Here is a 26,847-nt window from a genome sequence, read left to right on the forward strand (position 1 = left end):
CGTAGCTACGAAAGACTACGGCGTAGAAAGAGTGCGAACATGCTACAATAATGAAATTCAATAGAATGAAAGCTGATTTTAAATAAAATAGGGTCAAACGGCCTTGCGTGTATGTTTTGACTTTGTCTTTAAACAGTACTGTATCAATTCTATGGTCTAGTAACAACCTGATTGTGCAAAATTAAATGGAAAATGACACCATCCTTGTTGAGGGCTTTATTTGATAGAGCCCCTAAATGCATAGGATGGCTTCCATCACATCAGGGTTGTGGTCTCAGTTGGTGTCAACATCGATTGAGATAGCCACTTTAATTCAGAACTGCTGGATATTTTAATGTCATCCATAAAAATGGAGCTATCAATTGGCAATGAAGCGCGGGCTGAAGATATCAGGGATGTTATGGATATCCGTAACCGTAACCGAAACTATCGGATATCCGAAATAAAAAATTATCCGTTACCGAAACCGATTCAAAAGTTTCGGATAGTTTCGGATAAAGGTAGAGTCAAAATCTTAATATTTTTTAATATTTGTCACTTGTCTGGCATTCCCTGGCACCATCTAGTATCCCCGCCTGTTTACCTTTATCATAGGTGTCGTTATAGTACATAAAGTGGCTATGTGGGTCGCGCAGCAACTTACAATTAAAATTTTTACATTTTTTAAATTCTAATATCCGTAATCGAAATTATTCGAAACTTTTGGATAATCCGAAATGATTTCATATCCGTAACCGAAAGCGGCATAATATTATTCTAATATCCGTAACCGTATCCATAACCGAAACTTCATATCCTTAACATCCCTGGAAGATATTAAGAGCTTTATTATGTCTCTAACAGGATAGGTTTAACTGTATTCAAATTGTTTCTGAATTACGAAAATGGATAAATTGAAAGTCCAATTTGATACAGTTTTTTGGGAAAAGCTTAGCTAGTATCAATCAAATAGGTGTTACGTGAATTGAATTTGTCATCAAATATTTTCTGCAAAAATGTGTTAGGTGTGGTTACGAGTTCAAATTTTTCGGGTGATACATGTTGGATACATTTTATATTGTTTGTACAATTATTAATAGCTTTTTAAATGTAAGGTCTATAATGTTTACGGCAAATAATCATTTATTTGTTAAATAGGTTTAAACATACCTCTCTTTCTGGTGCAGTCGGGTAAAAAAGTATTTGCTTTACACTCAAAGTTTTAGCCGAATACCGCTCACCGTCAACGTCTTTATTGTTTTAAATAAACAATTTGAAAAAATCCAACTGTTTAAGGCGGGACTCGAACCCACGACCATCCGCTTGCCGGGCGACTGCTCTTCCAACTGAGCTACTTAGACACTGGATGAACTGGATGATGATGTCGTGGGTTCGAGAGCCGCCTTAGGCAGTTCGATTTTTTAAAATTGTTTATTTAAAATTAGTTTGAGAAGCGACTCAATTCGCTAATATATTTTAATAATCTTTATTGTTTTCAAATAATAATTTACACACTTGACTTTTCCTTTTTCCTTCACGCAATCAATTTCAACGTCACGTTAAAAAACATGAGTTTGTTCCACTTTGTATCTATGTAAGCAGAGTCTACAAAATGGCCGGCCATTCTTAAACGTCGCGCCTTTTTAGGGTTCCGTAGTCCTGACAAGGAACCCTTATAGTTTCGTCATGTCTGTCTGTCCGTCCCAGATTTTGCTTGGAAACTATTGGCACTAAAGAGCTGTAATTTTGTCGAGGTATGTTATGTATATTAATCACGCCGACAAAGTGGTAGAATAAAATTTTGATAAAAATTTTTTTTTGGGTAGCTCCCCTACATGTAAAGTGGGATGTAAAGTAAAAACTTTCATATTTTCTTCTAAGGATTTTTTATGAGGTACTTAGTAATAAAATTTCACACCTCATAAAAAATCCTTAGAAGAAAATATGAAAAGTGACTCTAGATGAATTAATTGCTCGCTTCTGAAATATATTGTGGTAACAACGGACCGCTACGGAACCCTGCACTGTGCGTGACACGACACTGACTTGGCCAATTTTTAAGGCGTAACGCCACATTACTTTGGACACAAATAAACGACTTTCCTAAGAGTGTATTATTAACAGAACGTATGGGACTAAAACAGAAACTGTGCTTCCATTCTTCAGTCAAGGACTGGAACATTTGAGAGATAATAAAGGATAATGTCTAGCTGTGAGCTGGGTGTGAGGTTAATAAGGTAGTTTTTTAAGGTATTGTTAACATGGATAAGGTCTCTCTTAAGATTGATGGTTAAAAAGTCCTTAAAGTTTATGTATTGGTTAAAGTTTCAAAACAAATTTTCAGTACGTTTACATTAACAAAATACAGCAGCAGATACAGCATTATACTTGTAATAAAATAACCATAATTTAGTTTCATTCTTTCTGAACACTAAATCCATTTTTGAATGCAAATATATTTTCTTCAAATAAATAGATAATTATGATTAGATATGAACTCGCATATTTTAACACAGTATATTTTAACTTGCACTGTCATCTTTTTACCCGACTGCGCCAGAAGGAGGGTTATTCATACTTCTAAATACGACGGACTGTTATCGGAGGCGAACATGGTTAACAGGTAATTTAGCTTCTGATGTAATGTATCCACATCCCAGTACAACGTAAACATATTATCAAAATAGGTAGGGTCACCTACCCAAAATGAAGCGTGTATAGTTTTCAGCCGAGTAAAAGCCTATCAAAACGGCCTATAGTTATAAATTTATTAAAGTGTTCACACACCTCCACCGGAGCGGCAAACGTGTTCAAGCGCACTCTGGCGGATAATTCGGGAACCAAACGAATGCTCTTAAATTTGCGGCTGATTGAATAAAAATGTCGTTTGATTTACGCATTGATAATTCATGGACGCGATGTACAGTTTGTTTCGGAATGAACTTACCTGTATTCTGGTAGCAAGAACATTTATAATGTATGCTATTTTGATGGTGAAGTTTCACTATAAGACATTATACCTATTAGCTATATATTATGTTTAACGTTTATACGTTACTTATGTCTACGCGATTCGAAATGAGTCTTGTTAAAATAATATGTCCTTGCTAAACATTTCAAAGAAAATTTATATTTTGTGAAGCAACCTTTTGCAATTAAATATCAATTATGCTTAATTAGATCCTCTCATAAAATATTGGGACAGAACATTGGACTATAATTTTCGTTGCAAAATGGCCCCTAATACAACTACAAAAGATTTACAGGTTTATTTCCGTTCTCGACTCTACCCTGTAGGATGTTATGGATATGAAGTTTCGGTTTTGGATACGGTTACGGATTTTAGAATAATTTATTATACCGGTTTCGGTTACGGATAGTAAATCATTTCGGATTATCCGAAAGTTTCGGATAATTTCGGTTACGGATATTAGAATTTTAAAAAGGTAAATTCATGAAAATAGCAAGATGCTGCGCGACCCACATAGCCACTTTTTGTACTATGACGGTACCTATGATAAAGGTAAAACAGGCGGGTATCAGAATGGTGCCAGGGGATGCCAGACAAGTAACAAATATTAAAATTTTGACTTCGCCTTTATCCGAAAATATCCGAAACTTTTTAATCGGTTTCGGTTACGGTTACGGTTACGGATATTTTTTTATTTCGGATATCCGAGAGTTTCGGTTACGGTTACGGATATCCATAACATCCCTGACTTTTACCCATTTCCTCTAAAATACGTCACGCGCGAGGGACAAAATGAGATGGTTCTCTTTTACGCACCTTTAAAATTATAATTTTTACTCTAATGGCTTGTTCATAAGGTATAAAACGTGAATGTTTGCATAATTTAAGCACGAGAATACCATGTTGACATTAATGTGATGTGAAGTGCTTTGAGGATCTGGCCTTATAAGGTTTTGGGATCTGATGCAGCTCATTCGAAAACTTCCTACTAATCCTACTAATATTATAAATGCGAAAGTTTGGATGTCTGGATGGATGTTTGTTACTCTTTCACGCAAAAACTACTGAACGGATTTTGATGAAACTTTACAGTATTATTGTTTATAACCCAGAATAACATATAGGCCATACATACACACAACATACATATATTTTATTTATGCCGATCTGTGTGATCTCCATAGAGACATATTTTTGTTATGTCATTATTGTAAGTTATGAATCTGTAAAAATTGAATACATCTTAATAAATAATTGATTAATAACACTATTTTCTGTTATAAAGGCTATCAACCTAGGTTTCACACTTCATGAGCCAAGTTGGCGTCTTAAGATGGAGTAATTAATGCCCATTTACACGTAATTAATACCCACTTACAAATGATTTCATCTAAAACTCAATTTAAGTAATGTGATTGAAATTGCGGTTTCAATATCAGTTTGTGGTGAAATAATACAAGCGGGGCCACAATGCATGTGACTTAGTATAGTAGACCCTTTTCTAAATTAGTACCTCAGATTAGTACAGTACGGCTAGCACGAAAAGTACGGCTAGCACGAAAAGTACGGCTAGCACGAAAAGTACGGCTAGCACGAAAAGTACGGCTAGCACGAAAACCTTTCGAGTTCGAATCGTTTGCGTATTCGAATCGCCATCAAAAGATTTAGTACGAAAACTACAACAGCGCCCCTATGAACGTGTCGTAAAGTGAACTTAGTATGAGAAATGGTTGCATGAAACTTATTTTGAGAATCAAAATCATTGTCACGTTGTCGTTTAATTCGAAGGTTGAGTATCGAATTTTGTCGAATACGCAAACGATTTGAAGACGAAAGTTGTTTATGCTAGAGGTACAGTGAGGTCCTATTTCGTCGAGTTTTGTAAGATCACGGACTATTGCATGCAGTCCATTTATGAATTTATCTTCATTTTGTAATTAAAATGTATGATTTTTAATTAATTAAGCTCAGCAGGTATCATATTTTATCTTGAACCCCTTGTTGGCATATAAAATACAGGTTGTTTGGCGGAAGATTAGACAAACCTTCCACCAAACACCCTGTATTGTGTTACTTTAACAATATTTTTAAAAAGCTGACAAAAGTGACTAATGCCCGTTTTCACCATCAATCCCTAATTTTAAAGCGACCTTTATGAAATATTAGGTAATACCTAACAGGAATTTCGTTTTCACCAACACATAAGGGACATCTTAGGCCTTATGGGAGCACTTTAAAACAGGGGCCCGATTTTCGGCCGCCTAAGTGTTAGGTGACAGTTATATTGTCAATCACGCCTATTCGGCAAAATGGAAACTGAATGAAATGATTTTTTTGAAGCTTTTTATGCAATTGAGACAGTGGAAACACTTTTTCACTAAAGTTTATTCAGGCGGCCACATAATAATATTATAGAGTGAGACAGGATTACATACGGTATAGATAGTAGGTATTGGTCACTCATAACTTTTCATAACCAAGCTATATTTCTGGCTTCGTTTGTAGTCCCTAGAGCCCTAACAATACCTTATAATTAGATATAATAAAGATTTGATAGGAAGGAGGGCTGCACTAATGCTTTCTTGGCCTCAGTGGGGGTAAATGAAACACAACGCGGACGGTTGATATCTGGTTTATTACTGTTATGCTATTGCTACTATACAAGATTTACACAATTCAATGTGTCCAGTCCAATGTGCCGTCGGTGTAGAGTGCCTACGGTGCACGTTGAGGGTTCATGGGCCAGTCGGCTAGCACGTAGGTCGTGGTCGATGCTGACGTGCTCCTTGTGGGCAAGTAAAATTATAACCAATTTATCTTTTTCCTAGAGGGAAAAATTTTGCTTCATTTCTTTTTTCCATTGTCGTTTTTATCGGAAAATCGCACAAAACTACACACAGAACTCAACAAAATATCTATCAAAATCAATAGGTACGTACATTTTTATTTTCATTTATTGTGGTGCAGCAGTCATCTTGACATTTACTTTTTTTAAGGCAAAGGAATCACATAATGCACCCAAACCACAGATTACATAATAGCCCAAATATCTTTTTTGTCTTTGATAATAACTCAAAAATACAAAAAGACATTACTTTTGGTCAACTATTTCTTAGTTTTACTTTTATTTCATTTGTTTCTGTGAAATACGTAAGATATTCTCAATAAAATATTTTATCGGAAAGTACCGGTTTTTCAAACGTCACTAGGCGCACGAAGAAACGCCACCTGACAAAAGAGTCCCTACTTAGGTTTACTATAGCATGGTGAAAACGAACTTAGGTTAGTGGGCAGTTTAGGCGATCGTTTAACCAAAGTGATATTTAGTTAGCAAACGCTTAAGGGATTGATGGTGAAAACGGGCATAAGTTTCTTACGCTGCTCTTTTTCCTTGGGACGCATGAAAATATGACTTTTCAAAGCAAGAACAGAAAACAATTTGAAATAGTCCAAGTCTTCGAGCCCTTACTATGTTGTGGTTTGATCCTAAAATGACGTGCGTGTTCGTTGGCGGTTCGCTTAGTTAACTTTATGACATTGTTAATTACGTTTCATGTCAGACTCGGGTATTGAAGTTTTCTATGTCGCTCATTTGTTTAGACCAAGCATTTGTAACAACTTTAAAAACAACAATAAAGTAGACCTTACGCTGTGAAAACCGCTTTTTGCTGATACAGGTTAAATGGCAGAACAATTTTTTGTTTACCAAGCCATAAAAAACTGTGTATTTCCACCACTGCAAAAATCCTGCTGTAGGTACTGGGAAATTCGTAGCAACATCGAGTTAGTTTTTGCATTTGCATCTACAGTACTCGCATTTTCACGTAGGTCAGAATGTTACGATTTGCTACAAATTCAGTAAAACTGTCTACGAAAATAGCAACACTTGAGCTACATTACGCGTAAAATAAAAATACATTAAAACTTACACATTTTTGTTTTACACATTAAGCTTCTGAGAGTATTTTATAATAACAAAGCCGTAATATACCAATACAGAAATTGTTTACAAAAGAAAATAAAACAATCAGAAAAATAAACACGTGAATTTCTCAGTCGATCACTACTGAAAATCTAAAAGCGAACACAAAACTACTATCAGTAACGTTGACGTTAACACAGAACACGACAAAGCTTTTAAACCATTAATTCAGCCTGAGTTCTAGACGAAAATGTAAGCTAACTAGGTGTACCTAATTCAGGTGCTGCTAGAATTAATGTGATGGAATAAGGAAGAACACGTATTGAATTCTAATATAAATATATCAAGAGTGTTTTTAATTTAACTGCCCCAAAACTCACAATTAGGTCAACATTTATTGAAGCCTGTTTCACCTAAATTATATCCTTTAACAAGAAATACATTTTGTTTTTGAACTAGAAATACTAGGGCACTATTTAAGTTGTGAGCCTCGACAACATAACGTGTTGTTAGACAACATCTGATAGTTTTAATGAAAAGTTTGACATTTTTGACTACAACCTTATTCAAAACTTTTTATCATTTGAGCACGTTTTGTACTATTAACATTGAATTGAAAATTATCTTGACTACAAAAACATGGAATTGACTTGCGGAAATTTTCGCGCGAAGATTTATTATGACTTTCGACGTGGTTAATCAATACAAAACTGAAGCGGTCAGCTAAATTTCACTTTTGGTGATAAAGATCTGTCCTTTACCATTGTAAAACGCTAGTTTAAGAAGTATAATATTGTATGTCATTGGCTCACCAGTGAACTTTGCGAAAGTCGTCCAAAATGACTAATAGTGCCGGAAAACATTCATGTTGTCAGAAAAATGGAAGAGAAACCTCGTCATGTGATATATCGTATGATTGAGATAATCCTAGGCATTAATTCCACTAGCAGTAATAATATATTGTATGACCATATTATGGTTAATACGTTTTTTTCTCGCTGGATGTCACAAAATTTTTCAAACGCTCAATAGGACGCTTGTGTCGTTTAGTCCTTGGAAATGTTTGATAAATACGTTTAAAAAGCTTTAAAGGCCGTTTTTAAAATTGTAACAGTTGACGAATTAAGGATCTATGCATAATGATCCTGAAAATAAACAGCTATCGACTATGGAGGTGTTTTAAGATGAACCAATTCCAACAAAAGCCCCATGTGCTCGGAACACTTTGAAACTTACGGTCGCCTATTTTTCCGAAATATCCGATGATATGACAGAAACGTCACTAGAGAAATTTAGAATGGTTAATTCTTAATAGTAAACAGCCACTTTTTTCCAAAAGTCTTCAGTTTAATAAGGGAAACTGACCAGCATAGTCGAATCGCCATTCGTGACGAAAATGTAAGCTTTTACACGTCTCGTCAAACAACTGACTATTTGAACACTTAAAATATGAAATAAACAGGTCCAACGCTACAAAATTCTTGCTTGGAATCTAAACACTTCTTTTGGTACCCATATAATAAAATTAAATGCGTGAACAGCGATTTATGTAGCCAGAAGCAACTGTCGGTGCGGTCAAAAACCATGCTTTGGAGGTGCCTCAAGCTGAGTGGAAAAAATGCTATGAAAAGTGTTTCGGACACATTAAAAAGTACATAAATCATGAAAGACAATACCAATAAACGCAATCAATACCATTTTAGTAATAAACTACTTTGTTTTCATAGTTAGGCTCACAACTTAAATAGTGTCCCACGTATCCCCTTCTTAGCTAATTGTTTCAGAAAGACGTGTTATATCTTTTCAAATAGGTATAACACAAGCATATTAATTGCTTACTTTGGAGCTAGATACCGCTGTGTGACATTGTCCAAATTGTCTAAAGGTATTTAGGTAAAAAATATGAACTTAAATGAGAACTTTTTCCTTTTTGAAGTCGGTCAAAAATCTTAAGGCCTATACCTATAACCCTCCAATGCGCGCCGCAAGGCTTATTTTACGTAGGATCATCCAAATAGGTAGGTACATACCATACCAAACAGTAGGTATATTTGGTACATATACTTGCCTTTTGAAAGCCTTATCACTCCCCATCAGTTCTTAGAAGCGCCGCAGCCAAAAGCGAAAGCTCTCGAGCGATAAACTTAATTACACCTAAACGACCTGGCGCAGTTATTAAAGGGTCAATGTCAATAAGTTATTCAATAAAGAATTTTATTTATTATTTATTATTATTATTAACATTGACAAACTTCAAAAATCTGTCAAACTCCATACAAAAACCACCGGTTATCGTCATAGTAACGGTCAAAGTTAGGTGGTGCAACCCAGCCTAAGACTGATGCATTTGACCATTCTAGAGTTTTAAAGCTCCAAGCAATTTAAGGAATAGAACTGTATCGTGCAATGGATCTACAACGCGTGGATGACGTCACATGGCTTGTGGCACCTTATTACGTTTTAAGAATCCCTGTAAACTACAGACTTAGGATGAGTTGCACCACCTAACTTTGACCGTAACTTTAACGTTATCCGGTGTTTTTTTTGTATGAAATTTGACAGACTTTTGACGTTTGTCAAAGTTAAAGTAAGATGGTGTAACTAACTCAGCCTTAGTCGGGAGATAGTTTGGTTAGCTTCTAATATGTATGAAAATAATCGTAATATAACATTGAAAAAATCCAACTTGAGAAATTTTTGGGAGTCGATAGTTTCTAATAATAAAATAATTTCACTCGAATCGTACCTACATCAAAACCTAGCCAAAGTCAAAGTCAAAGTCAAAATTTCTTTATTTGTTTAGACTAATAAATAGTTCTTACAAATCGTCATATGCTCTTAAGGAGCCTCTACATGTCTCATAATCTTTTTACCCTACCAGCGCTTCGAGACCAACATTTGGCAAGTGCTGAGAAGAAGCGCCGCAACAAACTCAGTCACCACTGTCTGCCGGTTAATATAAATAAATAGAAATAGTAGTAGTAGGTACATTCGATTCAGGAGCAGTTCACTGAATTTACCATGCATTCTTGTATGGTGTATCATAAGAATGGGTATACAAGATTGCGTGGTATATTAAACAAGGTAGTGACGTGCTAATATCTAGACTTATATATTAAGGTACTAGTAGAAATGACTCGCATACATAAATTTGAATAACTTGGATTGACTAGTCCCCGAAAGCAGCGCCTGTTCACAGACATGACGAGTGAACCAGCCATCGCTTCACTCGACCATATTAGAGGGAATGTAACGACCCGCCTCACTAGCCATTAATATTCTGTTTTTTTTATAAAAAAAAAAATAGAATATCCTTGGACATTTTACACTGCGCCGCTAGTCCCAAACTAAGCAAAGCTTGTACTGTAGGAATATAAACATACTTAAATACTTTTTTTTTGTAAATACATACATACATACATAGAAAACACCCAAACCCGTCACAGAAATTAAAATTCATCATTTCAAATTTTACCCCACCGGGAATCGAACCCGGGACCTCTCGGCATAGTAGTCCGTTCTGAACCACTACACCAAACGGTCGACAAAATAGAGTATCATAATAGGAAATTATTTTTCTTTGTCAAATACTTACTTTCGGACAAACCCTACCAAATACTTTATGCCAAATACTTTAAATTCACGCACTACTAACGGTATGTATTGTTATTTAGCAGCGTGTTGAACTCACCACCTCAAAGGCGTCGTTCAATTAAACCCCGCGGTCGCAGCGCACCACTAACTCTTTGAACTTCCTAAACAATAAGTGGTAAATCCTAGATTAGCTTCTGAACTTTAATCATTACGCGATATCAAAGCAATTCTTTGTTGTTCTTTAGAGTATTTGCACCCTGGGGTTTTGGGAGTTTTATTGGAGTTGAAATCAGGGAGCGTGATAATATAGAATAAAGGTAGCATTCATACTGAACGTGTTTTCCAGCGGCTGCCTATGTACCATACAACAAACAGTAACATTAAATGCTTTTTTTTTAGGTTAAATACTTACTAAATTATACACGCTGTTTCTAGTTACATTTTTCGCGTAAATCAAGTTCGTTTTACAAGTTTAATATCAACGTGGATAAATAGCTTGGATTTTGAAAAAGGAAAATCATTTGAAGGATGAAAATAGGGGTTGAAAGTTCTCAGGATCATGAAACAAGGAATACCAAAATAGTTAAGATTTTAACGACGGTGGTCTTGAGCGAGTGCCTAAACTGCTTAATAAATAGGCAGTAGACATAAACTGAAGACTAGAATAAAAAAAGTTCCGTCGAGAAACATCACAACGTCCTTGGCAGAATACGTGTAAGGTTTTATTTTCTCTTAAACGTAGTAAATGTTTTACATTTAAAAGAGGCGTACCTTTAGTGCAAAGCAAAACTAAGCCGAGCAAAAGAAATTGAACAAAGGCACAGTACCATCTTTTTCTCCAAACCACTCGGGGCACTTTCGGCTCTGTAACTACGTTGTGGATTTATATTTACGCCGCACCGTTAATGAACAACCATTGAACATCAGAAACCCAGCATTCAGAGGTTGAATAGAAAGCATTCGACCAATTACCCTTTCAATAGTCCGTTAAATTAGCGACCGAAGCTAAAAATCCTAACGAAAAAATCTCGAAAATCTTAAAGAACCACAGACCCTGAAACGGATGGATGTCAAGAGTTCTAAATGGAGTTTATTTTCGTAAAATACGCAGGAATTTTTAGAATTTTTCAGTGAGCCAATTAATATGGGCGATTGACTTCGGTACCACGTGGCTCTCAAGAGCCAAATTCAAATTTGATAGGGTCTCGTGGAAAGGTTAAGCTTTCGGACGAAATTAAGGTTAAGTTTTTGTAAAATTCTGTTCTCTGCATTCTCTAGTAGAAAAAATACCGCTTATTGGTATTTTTTTACTTTTGTTGAAGGGTGATTGTGTTAAATCTACTGCATCTATGTAAAATATTGCTAGAAACACAATATTCAAAAACTTACCTTCCATAAATCCCGGCCGCGGGGTTTGTAGTGTTTTAATTGATGGAACATGAGAATTGAGGTTAGTGGATAAGGCTAAAGACTCATTAGAGAACCTCCTTCGTATCGTACCTCGAGCACTCATTAGACCAACTGTTCCATTGTCATAATCATAATCAGTACTACTCATGTTCAAGAAATAATCTACAAAATTAAAATCAACTCTAGTTTGAGCAGTAGAAGGCTTAATATCAACGTTCTTATTGACCGTCGTGAAAAAATCGTTGAAAATCTTCGACCTTGTTGAGTCTTCTACTTTTAGTTTTGAGCTCTTATCTAGTTCACTATCTAAATCAGTTTCATTGCTTTCTACATCTATGTAGTTTACATTATTTTTGATTATGCTTATATTAGGCGCTATATTTACATTAAATTCTGCTATGTGATCTTCTACATTGATTTCATTCGTAGTAGTTTCAAATTCTTCAGTGATGTTTTTTCTTCTAAATCTATCGATAAGTGTTTGATACTGTTTAACTGTTTTAGCGATATCATTATTGCTTATTGCTTCTACACTAGTGTATTCTTCTTTCAAAGTTGCTTCAAGATTTGAAGGGGTCTGAGTTATGTTGCCTATAGCCATTTGTGTTCTAGTGAAGGGTATTGAGAGTAGAACGAAGATGAGGGTAAGGAGAGAAGGGGTGATAGAGTCGCAGAGGGGTGAGTACTGGAGGTAGAGGGGAGGGGAGGGGCGCGACGAACCCCTCATGCCAGGCCGGCCGACGACGCCGACTATCCTGAAATAGAAAAAAGTAATTACCAACTTTATTTGATAGTAAAACTAATAAAACCTGAATAAGTCGAAATTGGTTTGCCTAAGCTTGTCACAGAAGTTACTGTAACTTAATTAAAGCTGTTTGATCATTATAGTACGCAAATTTTGGCAACCAAATGATACTTAATAATCGTTTTGTAAACCTCTTTTACTTTAGAGCTAGATTGAATTTTCAAATACTAGATTTAGACGAAATTCGGTAAAGTTATTATCATTTCATTCTAATCCTTAACTGTGTAAAAGAGAAGCAAACATTTCAATGTGGAAATAAAATCCTCTACGATAGCTAGATGAGGTAAAATTATTACAAAGTCTAAGTTATAGCATTTAATACGATAATTGGAAAGTGCTTCAATACTAACACTAGAAAATTGAATCAGATTTGTAAATGGGAACGGAACAGACTCGAGCGATTGCATAATTCGTAATAGTCACTGAATATTCAATCGGTGCACTATGAATTTTGATTCAATTAATTTTGCATGAATACATCTACAATAAAATTAGTCTGTGGTCATAAAAATCGAATAACCTATTGTTTTTGTTTATATGAACACAAATTGTTTGTCTCTACTTTGCATTTCACATTTGGGCGATTTGATGGAACTAATCGTATTACAATGTCATATATTATTCCAGTATTGATGGCAATTCATTACAGTAGTATTTGTGAGTGAAATATAGTAGTTTATGAGAAAGCTCTAGTTACTAGAACTAGACAAGAGCTAGTAAATATTATTAATCTATAAAAAATAACTATAAAAAGATGTATTAGTAAATCTTAGTGATTTTCTAATAAGAGAAAATATAGAGATATATTTATTTTGATTTTGTCTTTACTGTATAAAGTGTGTAACTTTACTTTTGTCAATGAAAATATACTCAAGTATGAATTAGCTTAAACATAAATTCAAACGGTGCTTTTAAAACTTAAACAATCAATGTTCAAAATAGGCTGCATCTTTTTTATTCGAGTGTCCAGCATCTTTTAAAATGCGGCCTTAAAAATGTTTAATATTTAATTTATTTGTAACATTGGAGTGTTGAACTTTTGTCGCCTACAAGTAAAGTCAACGATATTAAAAAGAAAGAAAAAGTAAGATAAGATCATGGCAATTAATTGAGGGCCATTCAACTCCCAAGTCCCAATCAAAACCTTATTTCGCGTAGATGGCTGTTTCTTGCTATACAATATTCCACCTATTGTGCAACGTTTGAAAGGTGAGATTAGATTAAAGGACAAGAGGGATAGGAAATGAAAGACTTTGGGCTATTTCTCACTGCGGTCCCATGGGAATTTAAGATGGTGTTGAGGTTTTTGTACGGATAGGCATAATGATTATTGCAGGTGATAATGATACTTCAATGGGAAGGGAATCCGTCAGTATGATCACGCCTTCTGATATATCATCTCATTCTTAGAAAGGTTCAAACATTTCTTCAGTAATATCCATTACCTTTTTGTGTGGGTTTTTGTTTTCTTGGGCTAAAATTTTGATCATTAGGCTAGTAGCTTCTTTCTACAAGGCAGCTTCGAGTTCAGTGTTTATTATTTCATAGATTTTATAGATGGGCAAACATTTTGAAAGCAATTTAAATAAGTATTTATTATCATTATTAAATCGTTACTCTTTACTGTGATAAAAACTTCAATTTTAAAAGATAATGTCGTCAAGGCATCCAAGTGAGATCCGTCTTGATTTCGAGGAAATCTCGATTCGCTGAAAGGCGTTTTAGAAGTCGTTTCTATTGTCGACAGATACGGCCCGTATTTGTCTTGTTGATTAAAAACACCTGAACGTCACAAAATAAACTTATTTTCTTTTTGTTTGTTCTCTTATTGCCTAATTAACTAGTGAGGTCTGGCGGAAACATTTACAAAGAAGTTTTTATGTAAATACTTTTTCTTTCGTAAAAGAAAATTTTTATTCATTTCTTGGCGGAACAAAAAGTGTAAAAATTACACCGACGATCTGGTGAAAGTCGCGGGAGGAGTTAGGCGCAGGACCGGTCGTTGTGGAAATCCTTGGGGGAGGCCTTTGTCCAGCAGTGGACGTCATTCGGCTGAAACAAAACGATTAATAATAATCGTTTATTTTTTTATTCCTGTGAGTTTGGGTTGTGCCATCTTATTTTAACTTTAACACACGTCAAAAGTCTGTCAAACTCCATACCGGTTATGGTTATACCTCTGAAGTTAAGGTGGTGCAACTGAGGCATAGTATTTCCAATACAAGGTCTTAGTCGTACAAGGTGGGCATGGCAAATTATTTGCTAAGGTCCACAAAATAAAAGAAAAAAAAAAACAAAAGAAGACCTTTATTTAAAAGGGTGTTAATTATTTCGATAAAATTCCCGAAATGGGGATTTTCTATCTCTTACCACTTACATACAAATCTTCTAAACGCAAGGCCCGTTCCAATTAGTGGAAGGGTGGGCGTAAGGTAAGTGGCCACCTTACTGTCAGATATAATCAAGCTGAGGCTTCTGACTTGGCTTAACGACTACCAAGTGATATCAGCGAAAAAGATTGCTTACTTTGTCAGCGTTGAATGAAACCAATACATTAAATTTTGGATCTTATACAGAGTGGGCCAAACATGTTTGCAAATAGCAACGATTGATTCCTCGAAAACGGTTCGAGGTAGGGTCGCGTGACTGATGGAAAACTGTGCAGTATTTCATGAATTATTAGCCACTGCTCCATAGTGACTCCATAGTAAGCTCCATAGACCTTTAACTCAGCTAGCTGAATAACAGAAAGCTAGGCAGATGAAGAAAACATTGATTAAATTACACGTATTCCTAATTATTATTCAATTTCCTAAATGAGTCATGACACCCAGCGCATTGAGTGAGCTGACAGCGCAGTGTTAAAATCAAAATCAAAATCAAAAATATTTATTCAGTATAAACCACAAGAGTGGCACTTATGAACGTCAAATATAGCAAACAATAAAAATAAAAGGTAGCCCTTATGGGGCACTTTGCATGTCTCCTTATCTTTTGGGCCCTACCAGCGCTTCGAGACAAACATATGGCTACGTTTACCAACGTCTACTAGCACACTAAGCTTATAGTTGCGGTTAACTAAAGTTTCGCATCCATATTTGATGAGACCGGCCGATATTCCTGATCCAAGCAAAGTACTGTAGATACGTAGGGTGGATGTTCCTTGACACGGGCTCGGTTCATTTAAATAAGGTTTTTGTTTGTACTTGAACTAGTAGAGTGCCTCGACTTCTGATTGGTAGCGCATTAAGTATATTCGAATCCTCCATAAAACTATGGTCCTATGCTGTAAGTAACATAATTATGAAATTTAAAAATTAAACAAGGCCAAGGTATGCATCATTCTATCTGATCTCGCTTATCATCAGGTGTGATTGCGGTCAATCACATACCTGCCTTGTTCTACATAAAAAAGTGAGCAGAGTTGCAGAAAATCTAACTATTAATTTCATTTTGTTATTCAGCCGTTAAACAATTTACTGTGGTTTACCTTAGGAATTCCTTTGTTAAGGTAACAACTAATAAAGCTAGATATTAGCAAATTTTTATTCTGGCCTAAAACTTTCCAAAACAACGTGGATTGGTCATGTGAATTCATTCTGGGGCGTGTTTTAATCAAACTGACATAGATCTAGAATTCGTTACCCCGCGGCAAACGTCAGTTGTTTCAAACAAACGTTACGATAACGAAAGGTAACCATTGGCAAACGTGGCCGTTCGTAATCGTTTAACTTTTAAAATCCACACCAAAAAAAAAATAATAAATACATCGATCGGGACTCTTTTATACAGTCAATAGCACATCAGAATATACATTTTATAATTAGAAAGAAAGAAAGAAAGATACATTTATTACAATGGACATCACACAAATACAGGCAATTACATAATAGACATGACAGTGGCACATAATAATGGAAGAAGAAAAAATAATAAAAACAAGAGTAAACTGAGCAGTGCCACCCATTCACCCACAAGATGCCCACTGCAACGGGACTCAGCATATGCCGTGGCCTACGGTGACGAAGGCCACGGCGCTGGTTTTCAGTGTTACTAATTACAACATAAAATGCAACATTGTCTATTTATCTATGTGCCGTCGTCTGTACAGGCTGTACATCAACTACCCATCAGCTTAAAATTAGTTGTATAACAGCACTAATCTCAAGTACAAATACCACAGTCTTTAACTTGACAAGTCCTCACCCATTATTGTCCACTTCCCAAAAACTAATATAAGCGAAAAAGAGGAGAAATTGGATTGCAAATGGAACCCATAGCGTTGAATAGAACTCTGTGATTGGTTCGTGTCTCACCCTGTGCGTCTACGCGCACTGTGAGACCTCTTAGTAATGTTTGTAAATACGGGCGGAACGGAATCATTTATTCTTTCCAGCTTGCTTGGACAAGCAGGCAGGACATAAACCAGTCTAGGGACAAATAGAATCGAACCCATGTCAAAATATTCAATATTTCTGACCACACCACAAACAACGACTTTATCTTTACCCCAATAATAAAAGTGATTTGGTCTGGCCGTAATTAAAACCGACGTTTTGACCCAAAAATTATCATGATGGACCTACAAAGCAGTACTAATAATGGGATTGACCCCAACGATCGTGTTTGGACCCCCGAGCTTATGTTGGACATTCGATAAGGGGCTGTCAAATTATCAGAACCTTTCCAGAGGACTTATTGGAATTTACATAGAGATGGAGGCTGAATAGGAATTTGTGGAATAACCTAGACTTTTTGGAACAATTTGTGTGCAAGAACATGTCTGTTTGTATTGGTCTGGATGTTTACTATGTGTATGAGTTTTGGGTATAGTACAAGTTGTGCTTTTTTTGGGGCTGGCTGGCGTTAGCGCTCCTGCACACGACGCATAATTAATCTCTGGCGGCGCGGCGCGGCAGCGGGGTTCACCCGGCGCGTATAAACAGTGCAAAGGCGCGGGGACGGCGCGGCGGCGGTGCGGCGGCGGCGTCGTGTGCAAGAGCGCTTAGTGACTTGCCATTTATAAAATCTTTCCTTCAGTCAAATAATACGATTTCACGAAACCTTCCACGTAGCAAAATGTTGGTTTGATCATTCAAGCTTGTAATTCTGATATATTATTTTATTACTTCCATCAAGTACAATAAAGGACCAAACTTGTCCCTTTCCTAAATTGTATAACTTGTACAATTATTGTTTCCACGAATGAACATGAATGAATACTCATGTCTGCCCTTTATTAGTCCGTTGAATGTTTAACGAAAGGATCACCTGCTTCAGCACAGTTAATAACAGTAGGCTCGTTCGTTTCAGCCAATTTTTTTTTAATCGTCAGGAAAATACATTAATTTGTATACCCACCAGCCGCGGGGGCAGCTAGTGGGTTATGTGGGGTTCTTCCTGCCAGAAGGGCAGAGCCTACCCACTAAAAACCTGACGTTGCCCTCGATAGCCATATGAGTCGGGAACGCGGGACGTCACTATCGGCGTTTTGCCTCAAGCATTCATCCGCGTTCCCTGCTCGGCATTCGGCTCGCTTAGTGCGCAGCCCCAAACCAAGGAAGCCGTCTATACGCCTTCAACATCCTGCGAGCGGCACGCAGGACACGTGCTGCGCCGTCACGGCCTCTTTAGACGCCACCAGACACCCCCGTATCTGATTCGTTTCAGCCAAATGGGGGCTCTGTATCCACTCGGCATTTGGCACACTGAAAACCAGCGTCGTGGCCTTCCTTACCGTGGGCCACGGCATAATATGCTGAGTGGGGTGCCATTGCGATGGGCATCGCTGTTGCGACAGGGTGGCACTGCTCAGTTCACTTTTCATTTCCTTGTAATATTTATGTGTTTTTTCTGTCTTTTTTTCCGTATATCTTCTTTGTCCTTAAATAAGTGATGTTCATCGTAATAAATTTTTATTTCTTTCTTTCTTTCCTTCCTGCTAACGCTAACTTTGTGAGGTTGTCAGTCCATCCTTCCTAAAAGATTCGTTTTATAATTTACTAATATGGAGTAATTCTTCTTATCCTTGATACGTTGTGCACTGCTCGTCAGCTAATTTTTGCGAAATTATCTTATTCAAGCGAAGCGAGTGGATGATTTAATTCCAAGCGTAAATATTTTACGCTGGACCACCGCTCCGTTGGATATTGTTGGAGTTGTGAGCATGCGCGTTTATGTATCATGACTTGACAGGGGACAAACCCCCCTGAAAAATGACCCTAGACACGTCAATGATTGTGGGACATACAAAAAGTAGCTTTTACAGCATCTTTAATATGGCAATGTAGAGGGTGGCACAGAGTTAATTACGCATCATCGAAAATCGATTGCAGCGTTTAGTAAGATACTAATAGAAAAATCAAAGCGGGCGAATCCGCGATTAAAAGTTAACTAATACAAAAAGTAACTGTTTACAGTTCTAAATATTTTTTCTAACCACTGGCCTACATTATTGCTCCGAAGTAAAAGTAGGGTTAACGTTTTAGTACGTATGAAACAGGTTTATGGAGAAATCAACCAACAAACTTATTCCTTCTTCCTATACTTGCCATATGCTGGCATAGCCATAACCTTACAACATAGTTTCACAGCAGACGCGGATTAGTGGCACGCGACCTGCTCCGGGGAGAGCCCGTACAAAACAATCGTATCGTACTGAATGAACCCGTGGCGCTGCGGGCGTGATCCGTACGGGGCCTTACGCGCACGGACTGCCCGTACGGATCTCGGACAGCTGTGAAACCAGCCTTAGACTTTATGCATATTGAATGGTGCCACGAGTTAAAATAGAAGTCTCCGAGAGGTCGTCTTAGAGCGGCTAATAACGAAATACTCGAAGAATATCACGGCAATCGTTGTTTGTCGTGGGCTTGATTTCTGTGAATATTCATGCGTGAATGGTAATTTGAAATGAGCCTTTTAGGTACTTAAGTTTCAGTCTTACATACGCAGATATTTTAAGTCTTCACTTGCATTTCAGAGTATGCCGGTTTTCTATTTATTTATTTATTTGTAATAGGTATACAATCAGTCTTCGGTCAAATCCGTTTGTCATTTGTCAAATTTCAATGTTTTGGTCGAAACATCTACGGTTTTCGATGTATTTACATTTGAATATTTTTTAAGACTATTTAAACAATATTATAGTGCAACTGCATCAAAAATTCTGGATATTTTATCGAAAATAGACTCAAAATAATTTGACAGTTGAAATTCGGATTTGGACAAGGATTGATTATGGGAAACGTATTTTAAAACAAAACCCATCTCATCTGCCTACTCTTATTTTTTGCACTCTGTAAGTAATTAGTTTTTCGAAAGTCACGCTACCCGGCCCTAATGGGCATAGTCATATCTTTTTTGGTACTAGGTACATTGACAAAGGTCACAAGGTGGACCGACGACATCAAGCAGGGAAGCGCTGGACGCAGGCCGCTACCAATCGATCAAAATGGAAAACATTGGGGGAGGCCTATGTTCAGCTGTGGCCGTCCTATGGCTGAAATGATGATGATGATAGAGATCTTAAATGTTAAAGAGGTAAAATGTCATAGACCCGTAACCTGAGCCCTGTAAGGGAGTTGCAACAAAAGTGTTGCGAGCAGCAATAATAACTATGAAAGAGTTGTATTAAAATATCAAGATTCTCAATTGTTTTCATGAATGTTCTGTCGTTCATTAATCGAATTGCCATTATACAGAAACTAAAGGGAAATGTGACAAGGGGGCGAGGCCGGTGTCCCAGCAATATGCCCAAAAAAAAACAGAACATATTGCTCGTGAAAGCAATGATGACAGCGGCTTACATTGCTTGCGTAGTACCTACTGCTTGCTTGCTTGCTACCTACTAAAGATTATTCGAACGTTGAGTATACCGCAGTGGATAATGAGCACATATTTTGATTTCTTTGTGTGTGTGAATTTCTAATGTGACACTGAGTTTCGAACTCAGCGCGTTAGTTGCCATCTCTCTATATCTATGGTTGATACCTATTGTAGCCACATTGAAACTAACCTCGGCCTTATTTAGTATCCCGACTATTCAACAGCGGTCGAGGTTTAGTCGTCTATTCGCAACTACGCCAATTAGCGCAGACTTAATTACGTTTCATGTTCGGACGAGAGTACAAGTTAGACACAGTGGCATCTTATCTCGTTGAAATACTGGCTATTTTGCAACAAAAATGTATAGTTTGATGTGCTGTGTAGGTATCTAAGGACACTATACCTTTATCTAAATAAATTATAAAAGTGAAAGGTCACTGACTGATTGACTAACTCATTCATCACGAAATCTCAGCAACTACAAGTGCTAGGAGTCTCAAATTTTGCATGGGGGTTCCTTTTAGTACGTAAGTGCTCACTAAGACGGGATTTTGCAAAACTTAACCCCTAAGGGGGTAAAACGGGGTCCACGCGTACGAAGTCGCGGGCGGTTGCTAGTAATATACTCGTACTTAAGTTTGATATCAGTATCTGCCCATTAGGTGCGATCAATTTGTATACGGGTACATTTATCTGATGCATAATGATTTGTAGATGTATTTGTTGTAGATACTTAGTAGAATTAATTTATTGAAGTTATATTGATGATGAAAAGCTCAGTTCTTCTATATTTATTAATGAATGTTCTAAGTTATGTTCTTTGATCTTAGTTAAATGTAGTGAGCTGTTAAGCAACTAAATTACAACACTATTTTTTCTAGATAGCTTATCTAATAAACTATTCAGAACTCTGGTGTAATAAGCACGTGGAGTCTTGAATTTCACAAAAATATAGACTACAGAGTAAATTGTGAAATCTCTTGGGGCCAGTAATGCTGGGATGTTGTACAGTTGGCTACGAGAGAGCTTACGTTATTGTTTTCATCTCTTATGCTTCCTGTTTGATTAAAAAAGGCATACATAGTTAAGCGGTTATGATTGTTTACTAATTCAAGTCCCTACTTGAATCCAGAAAATCTACCCCCTGGAAGGGGAAGATAAGGTGGAAAGGGGGAGAAATACTAAAATGTTTATTTTTCATACGAAGACAGAGGCAGTTGGATAGGTTTTGTAAAGCCCGGTCTCTGAGCACGTAGAATTTTGTTCAATGACCCCAATCTTACCCATCCTTATCGCTGGCGCGTAATTATGTTGCTGTCGCGCTCGCTCACTCACTGCGGGCGTCCGTCGCACAGTCGCGACAACAATATAATTACGCTTGAGCGATACGGATGGGTAGCTTGGGGTCATTGGACAAAAATTTTATGTGCTCGGAGATCAGACTATAGTATTTTCTATCAAATTTAGATTTAGTAATATGTGAAATGTGAAAACTAGGATTGTAAATGCAAGATTTACGATAGCTGATTAACCTTAACTGATAGTCTAGTATTTGCAGCAATATTTCTTTATGATAATAAACCCTTACATTGACACAGCATAGAAATAACTTGGAAATGTCGTCGGTGTCTAATTAGAACTTGCTAACTCAGTAGCAACTCTAATTGGCCTAAAAACAAAAGGTTTTTCAACTTCAAATTCAAATTCAAAACGTTTATTGCATGTCATTCATCATATATCTATCTCTCTCGTTACTCGCAAACAAACTCTCGCAAGATCATAATATTAATTTGTCATTGTGGAAATCCTTGGGGGAGGCCTTTGTCCAGCAGTGGACGTCATTCGGCTGAAACGAACGCCGAACTATTTTTCATGAGTAATTTTCATGTTTGTAGCGGTAATCTTTGAGTATTTTGGACTAAATTGATTCTAAGTATATTCTGCCAAAATGATTTATCATTATTATTGATGAGTCACTGTACTCCACATTAGTACCTTATTCGCGCGTGTGTACAATCCTTAACGTAACAGGCCCTAGGGATGTCCCGAGAAAATTACCGGCACGAATAGGGCTGCCTACGCCTACGCCTTTAGGCTCAAATAAAATGTCAAAGTTCATAGAGTAGACTTCATTAAAATTTATCGTATTATATCGGTTCATGTTTCGTGAAGAGGCGGTTCATATGAGTATATTAGAGTGAAAAGCAATAGAGAAGTTTCGTGATGTTGAAAACATTATATTTTACTGAATGGGATTAAAATATAGACCAAAACTTAAAAGACAGTATAGTTTTTTTGAAATTCAAAACTACTAGATTTATAAAAAATTGAATCTGTCAACAGCACAGACCAGTCAAGGAGTGATTCAGTTTGTACTCCAAATGAATGGCGTAAAGTCACCGTTCAAAAGGCGTGAAATATTTGTTAGGCCCTGTAACTTCTTTATTTGTAGAGATATTTTCATGATTCTTTCACCAATATTATTGGTTTTACTTATATTTTTAAGTTTTATTAATAGAAAAAAATTGGTAACTTCTCCATTCATATTGTTTCAATACATTAATATATTCATAGTTTTCACATCCAATTACTATCTTTGGCAGCGTTATTAAACTTAGTTGTAACTCAAACTTGACTTTTCCTCGTGCACAGACTGAAAATTTTTCTCAATAGAATTTTATCTTTATCTTATTCCATTATGGGTCAAAATCTATTGAAAATCCTTATTAAGTAGACCAGCTGGCGACTGTGCCATGAAAAAGTTTTTATTAATAATTGAAAGAAAAATCTGCGTTAATAAGACTAATTTAGATACCAATTTAAAGTATGGATGTTACCGATTAGAAATGGAATATTTAGATTCTACTTATAGAGTGCCAGTAATTTTTGGTCGAGCGAAGCGCGGGGTGCAAGGAGTTTAGCGTCGTCGCGAAATTATTGTAGGTAGTGTGCCTGTGCACTCATGGATAATTAGCGTTTACTGATAACACTCAAACATTAGCGGAAGCATGCATAAATCTATACTAATATTATAAACGCGAAAGTTACTCTGTCTGTCTGTCTGTCTCGCTTTCACGCCTGAATCACTGAACCGATTTTGATGAAATCCTGGCATATAGATAGTTTGAGTCCCGGGAAAGGTCATAAGATAATTTTTATCCCGGTTTTTGAAACAGGGGCGCGCGCAATAAAGTTTTTCTGTGACAGACAAAAATCCACGCGGGCGAAACCGCGGGCGGAAAGCTAGTAAACTATAAAATAAACGATTAGGACGAATGGTGGGGCGCGTCTTTGTGGATGAGACTATCCATACCTCAAATATTATTTAAAATAAATTGACAACCCTTGCTATCAGCAAATATGTTGCGACGGCACTTATTGAGAACGTAAGTAACTGTGACTTATTTGACGCAAGTAACCGTGGTTACTCCAAATAAGATCTTATTGATATTATACCTAATTTATTATAATAATATTAATGTAACGATCATTAAACGCGGCGTGGGACGTCCACCCACAAGGTGGACCGACGACATCATAAAGGTACCTAGTAGGAAAGCGCTGGACGCAGGCCGCTACTAACCGGGTAACATGGAAAGCATTGGGGGAGGCCTATGTTCAGTAGAGGACGTCCTATGGCTGAGATGATGATGATGAATGTAAGGATCAACGCCGCCCCGATACGTCTGGCCAGCGTGCGGCGAGTAGGCGAAATGCTCTATTTCATCAGCATCATCATCATCATCATCAGATCATTTTAGTCTCCACAGCAAGAAGACGATCCTATCTTATTTATCAGAGCATAATTAAGGCCAACGGTTAGGAGTATGAAACTGAAATTATCTAATAACTGGCGGCCGCCCGCGACTTCGTACGAGTGGACCCGTTTTACCTCGTTAGGGGTCGAATTTAGCAAAATCCCATCTTAGTGAGTACCTACGTTCTAAAAGGAAAATTTGAGACTCGTGGCACTTGTAGTTTCTGAGATTTCGTGATGAGTGAGTGAGTCAGTGACCTTTCGCTTTTATATGTGTAGATAGATTTTGGATTTGTGAACTTATAATGCTAACATAAATCTCAAATGACTCTTGAAAAGATTAACGCACGACTTTTCATCGTCAATTCACCTGAGGCAGTAAATTTTTCAAGTTTTTAATTAGTTATCTTAATTATCTTAAAATGAAGCTGTTGTATGGAAAAAGGGTAAATAACGAGATGTAGGTAACTCTGGATCGCAGGGTTTTTAATTGTTGTTACCAGAGATTCATACAATTAAAACTTTTTGATTCAGCGAACACACAGTTAATGTAAATAATAAAAACGAAAAGACAATTTTGATTAAATTAGAGCATTTTGATCTTTGCTTAAAACGAATTCGTAATTGATATAAAAGCTTCTGAGATTAAATTAGGTATACATGAAAGTACTTACGTTCGGTAAAAGCATTTACTTTAACTTGTTGAAACCATTTTTCAATGATTGTGACTCAGTTTTTTCATACGTTTTTACGCCTAAAGCTCATAGAAAACTTATCAACTCGGAAAGGGATCAACACCATATCGCCTTCTGCGAACTGTCAATCGCGAGGTGAGGCGTTTACGTTACGGTGCGCATAAGTGTGCGTTGCAGTATAGAGTTTCTTACAAAGAATGTGCTACGTCCTTGTGAGTGGATTCGACCAAACAAGAGTAAATATTCATCTCAGAATAAATCGTCAGTTTTGACATAATTCCCATACTGAAACTGTCAATGTGTCAGTTATACCACGAGTTATTCTCGGATAAAAGTTTGGTCCAATCGGGCCTAAATCGTTGAATTGATTTTGATTAATTTTGATGGCGCTAGATCGAACCTTAAAAAGGAAAAAAAAAATAAGGGGAGTTAAGGTATAAGATTTAATTTATTTGAAAAAAAAAAACACTCATTCATATTTCACTTACTAAGCTAGGTTGGTATAAAAAGTAATTTTCATTTCATAAACCATCCAGCCGTTTCTTAGTAGAAATATTACATCCAACAATCTTTTGAAACTGTGATAGGTCTTGAAGAATCTTCAACAAAGGGAAACAATGGCTCGTAATAATTAAGAAGTTTATACAATCGTAATTGTGATGACCATTAAACCTTCCAAAGAGAAAACATTTTTGAGTTCCACTCTGGAGTTTCTTTAATGAGCCCAAATTAATGAAGTTCGCCTTTTCGTCTAATTATGTTGAATTATGTTGATTTTGTGTAACGAACTTATAGTAGGGTATGATTACTAAATCATCAGTTATCCTACGCAGGCCGCTACCAACCGGCCTGTGTTCAGCAGTGGACGTCCTATGGCTGAAATTATGATGATGATGATGATGACGAATCAGTATAAGTTAGTTTTGGTTTAGTTTTTTTAGGTGATCAAAGGAATACCTACGTACCAGTCCTAACTACAAAAACAATAGGGTTTTGTTTCTTGGGTAAAAAAGCTAAAGTTTGAATTAGTCCGTCAGCTACCACCGTAATTTTTCACTTTTTCAAACTAATGAAAATTGAAAGAGATAAAGCGCGCTAACGTTCAAAGGAAGCCCGTGACGTCAAGGCGTGCTTAAAAGTGTAACACTTTGTGACGTCACGCGGAACTTCAACGCATCAAAACTTCGTAATTACTTGTTTGATTCATAAATAAAAATATACGTATCCAATATTTTTTGATAATGTCATTGACGGACTGAACGTTTTTTTTTAGGAAACTAGCCTATTGTAGGTACTCGTAAATATTTTACTAATAATTTGTAACTCTTTCCATTACTTCTGTTGGTAACCTTTAAACAAGAAGCATAATTGGGCAGTTGCCGTTAGTAATAACAAATTCCGAGATACAATTCCTAAAAATAAAATATCTTCAATTTACTGTAAAATTAGATTTGTAGTAATTTTAAAGACTATCAACTAATGATGTCCAAGTTTCCCTTTGCTCTACCAAATATGGGATAATCAAATTTTGAGAACTCTCAAAAAGGCATAGGTACAGGCAAGGCATTTTCACAGGTAATGTCAACCAATGATGAATGAAAAGTACTTTAGGTTCGCTGCATTGTCAGCATAAGGAATACTTACAAGTAAGAGTATCTAAAATACTACGTGGACATTTACATTTCAAATTGTTCTTATACCAAATAACTCCTAATGGACTGTGGTCCTTGTCGCAGCAAGTATGAAAGAATGTTAACTACATTTTGATGAATAAATAAATAAATATAAATAAATAAATCATTCTTTATTCAAGTTACTAGGACTCAGTTTGTTAATAACAATTGCACTTAAAAACTATGTTAGTTGAGTTGAAACAGATGTAAAATT

The 26,847-nt window shown here is 36.5% G+C and overlaps 1 protein-coding gene and 1 long non-coding RNA gene across 2 annotated transcripts in view; both read right to left on the reverse strand.

Moving 5' to 3' along the window:
* Positions 1-26,847, reverse strand: part of LOC135072838 (gamma-aminobutyric acid type B receptor subunit 2) — a 229,106-nt gene that overhangs the window by 57,724 nt on the left and 144,535 nt on the right. Inside the window, 1 exon segment of the mRNA XM_063966878.1 lies at positions 11,856-12,631. Within this exon segment, the coding sequence (XP_063822948.1) occupies positions 11,856-12,603 (748 nt within the window). The 5' untranslated portion in view covers positions 12,604-12,631.
* LOC135072990 (uncharacterized) lies at positions 5,567-5,936 on the reverse strand. The gene is made up of 2 exons (XR_010257556.1): positions 5,890-5,936; positions 5,567-5,735 (listed from the first exon to the last, which is right to left on the reverse strand). It is a non-coding gene; the product is annotated as an uncharacterized LOC135072990 (long non-coding RNA).

Source organism: Ostrinia nubilalis, chromosome 6, assembly GCF_963855985.1.
Source record: "Ostrinia nubilalis chromosome 6, ilOstNubi1.1, whole genome shotgun sequence".
Lineage (NCBI taxonomy): Eukaryota > Metazoa > Arthropoda > Insecta > Lepidoptera > Crambidae > Ostrinia > Ostrinia nubilalis.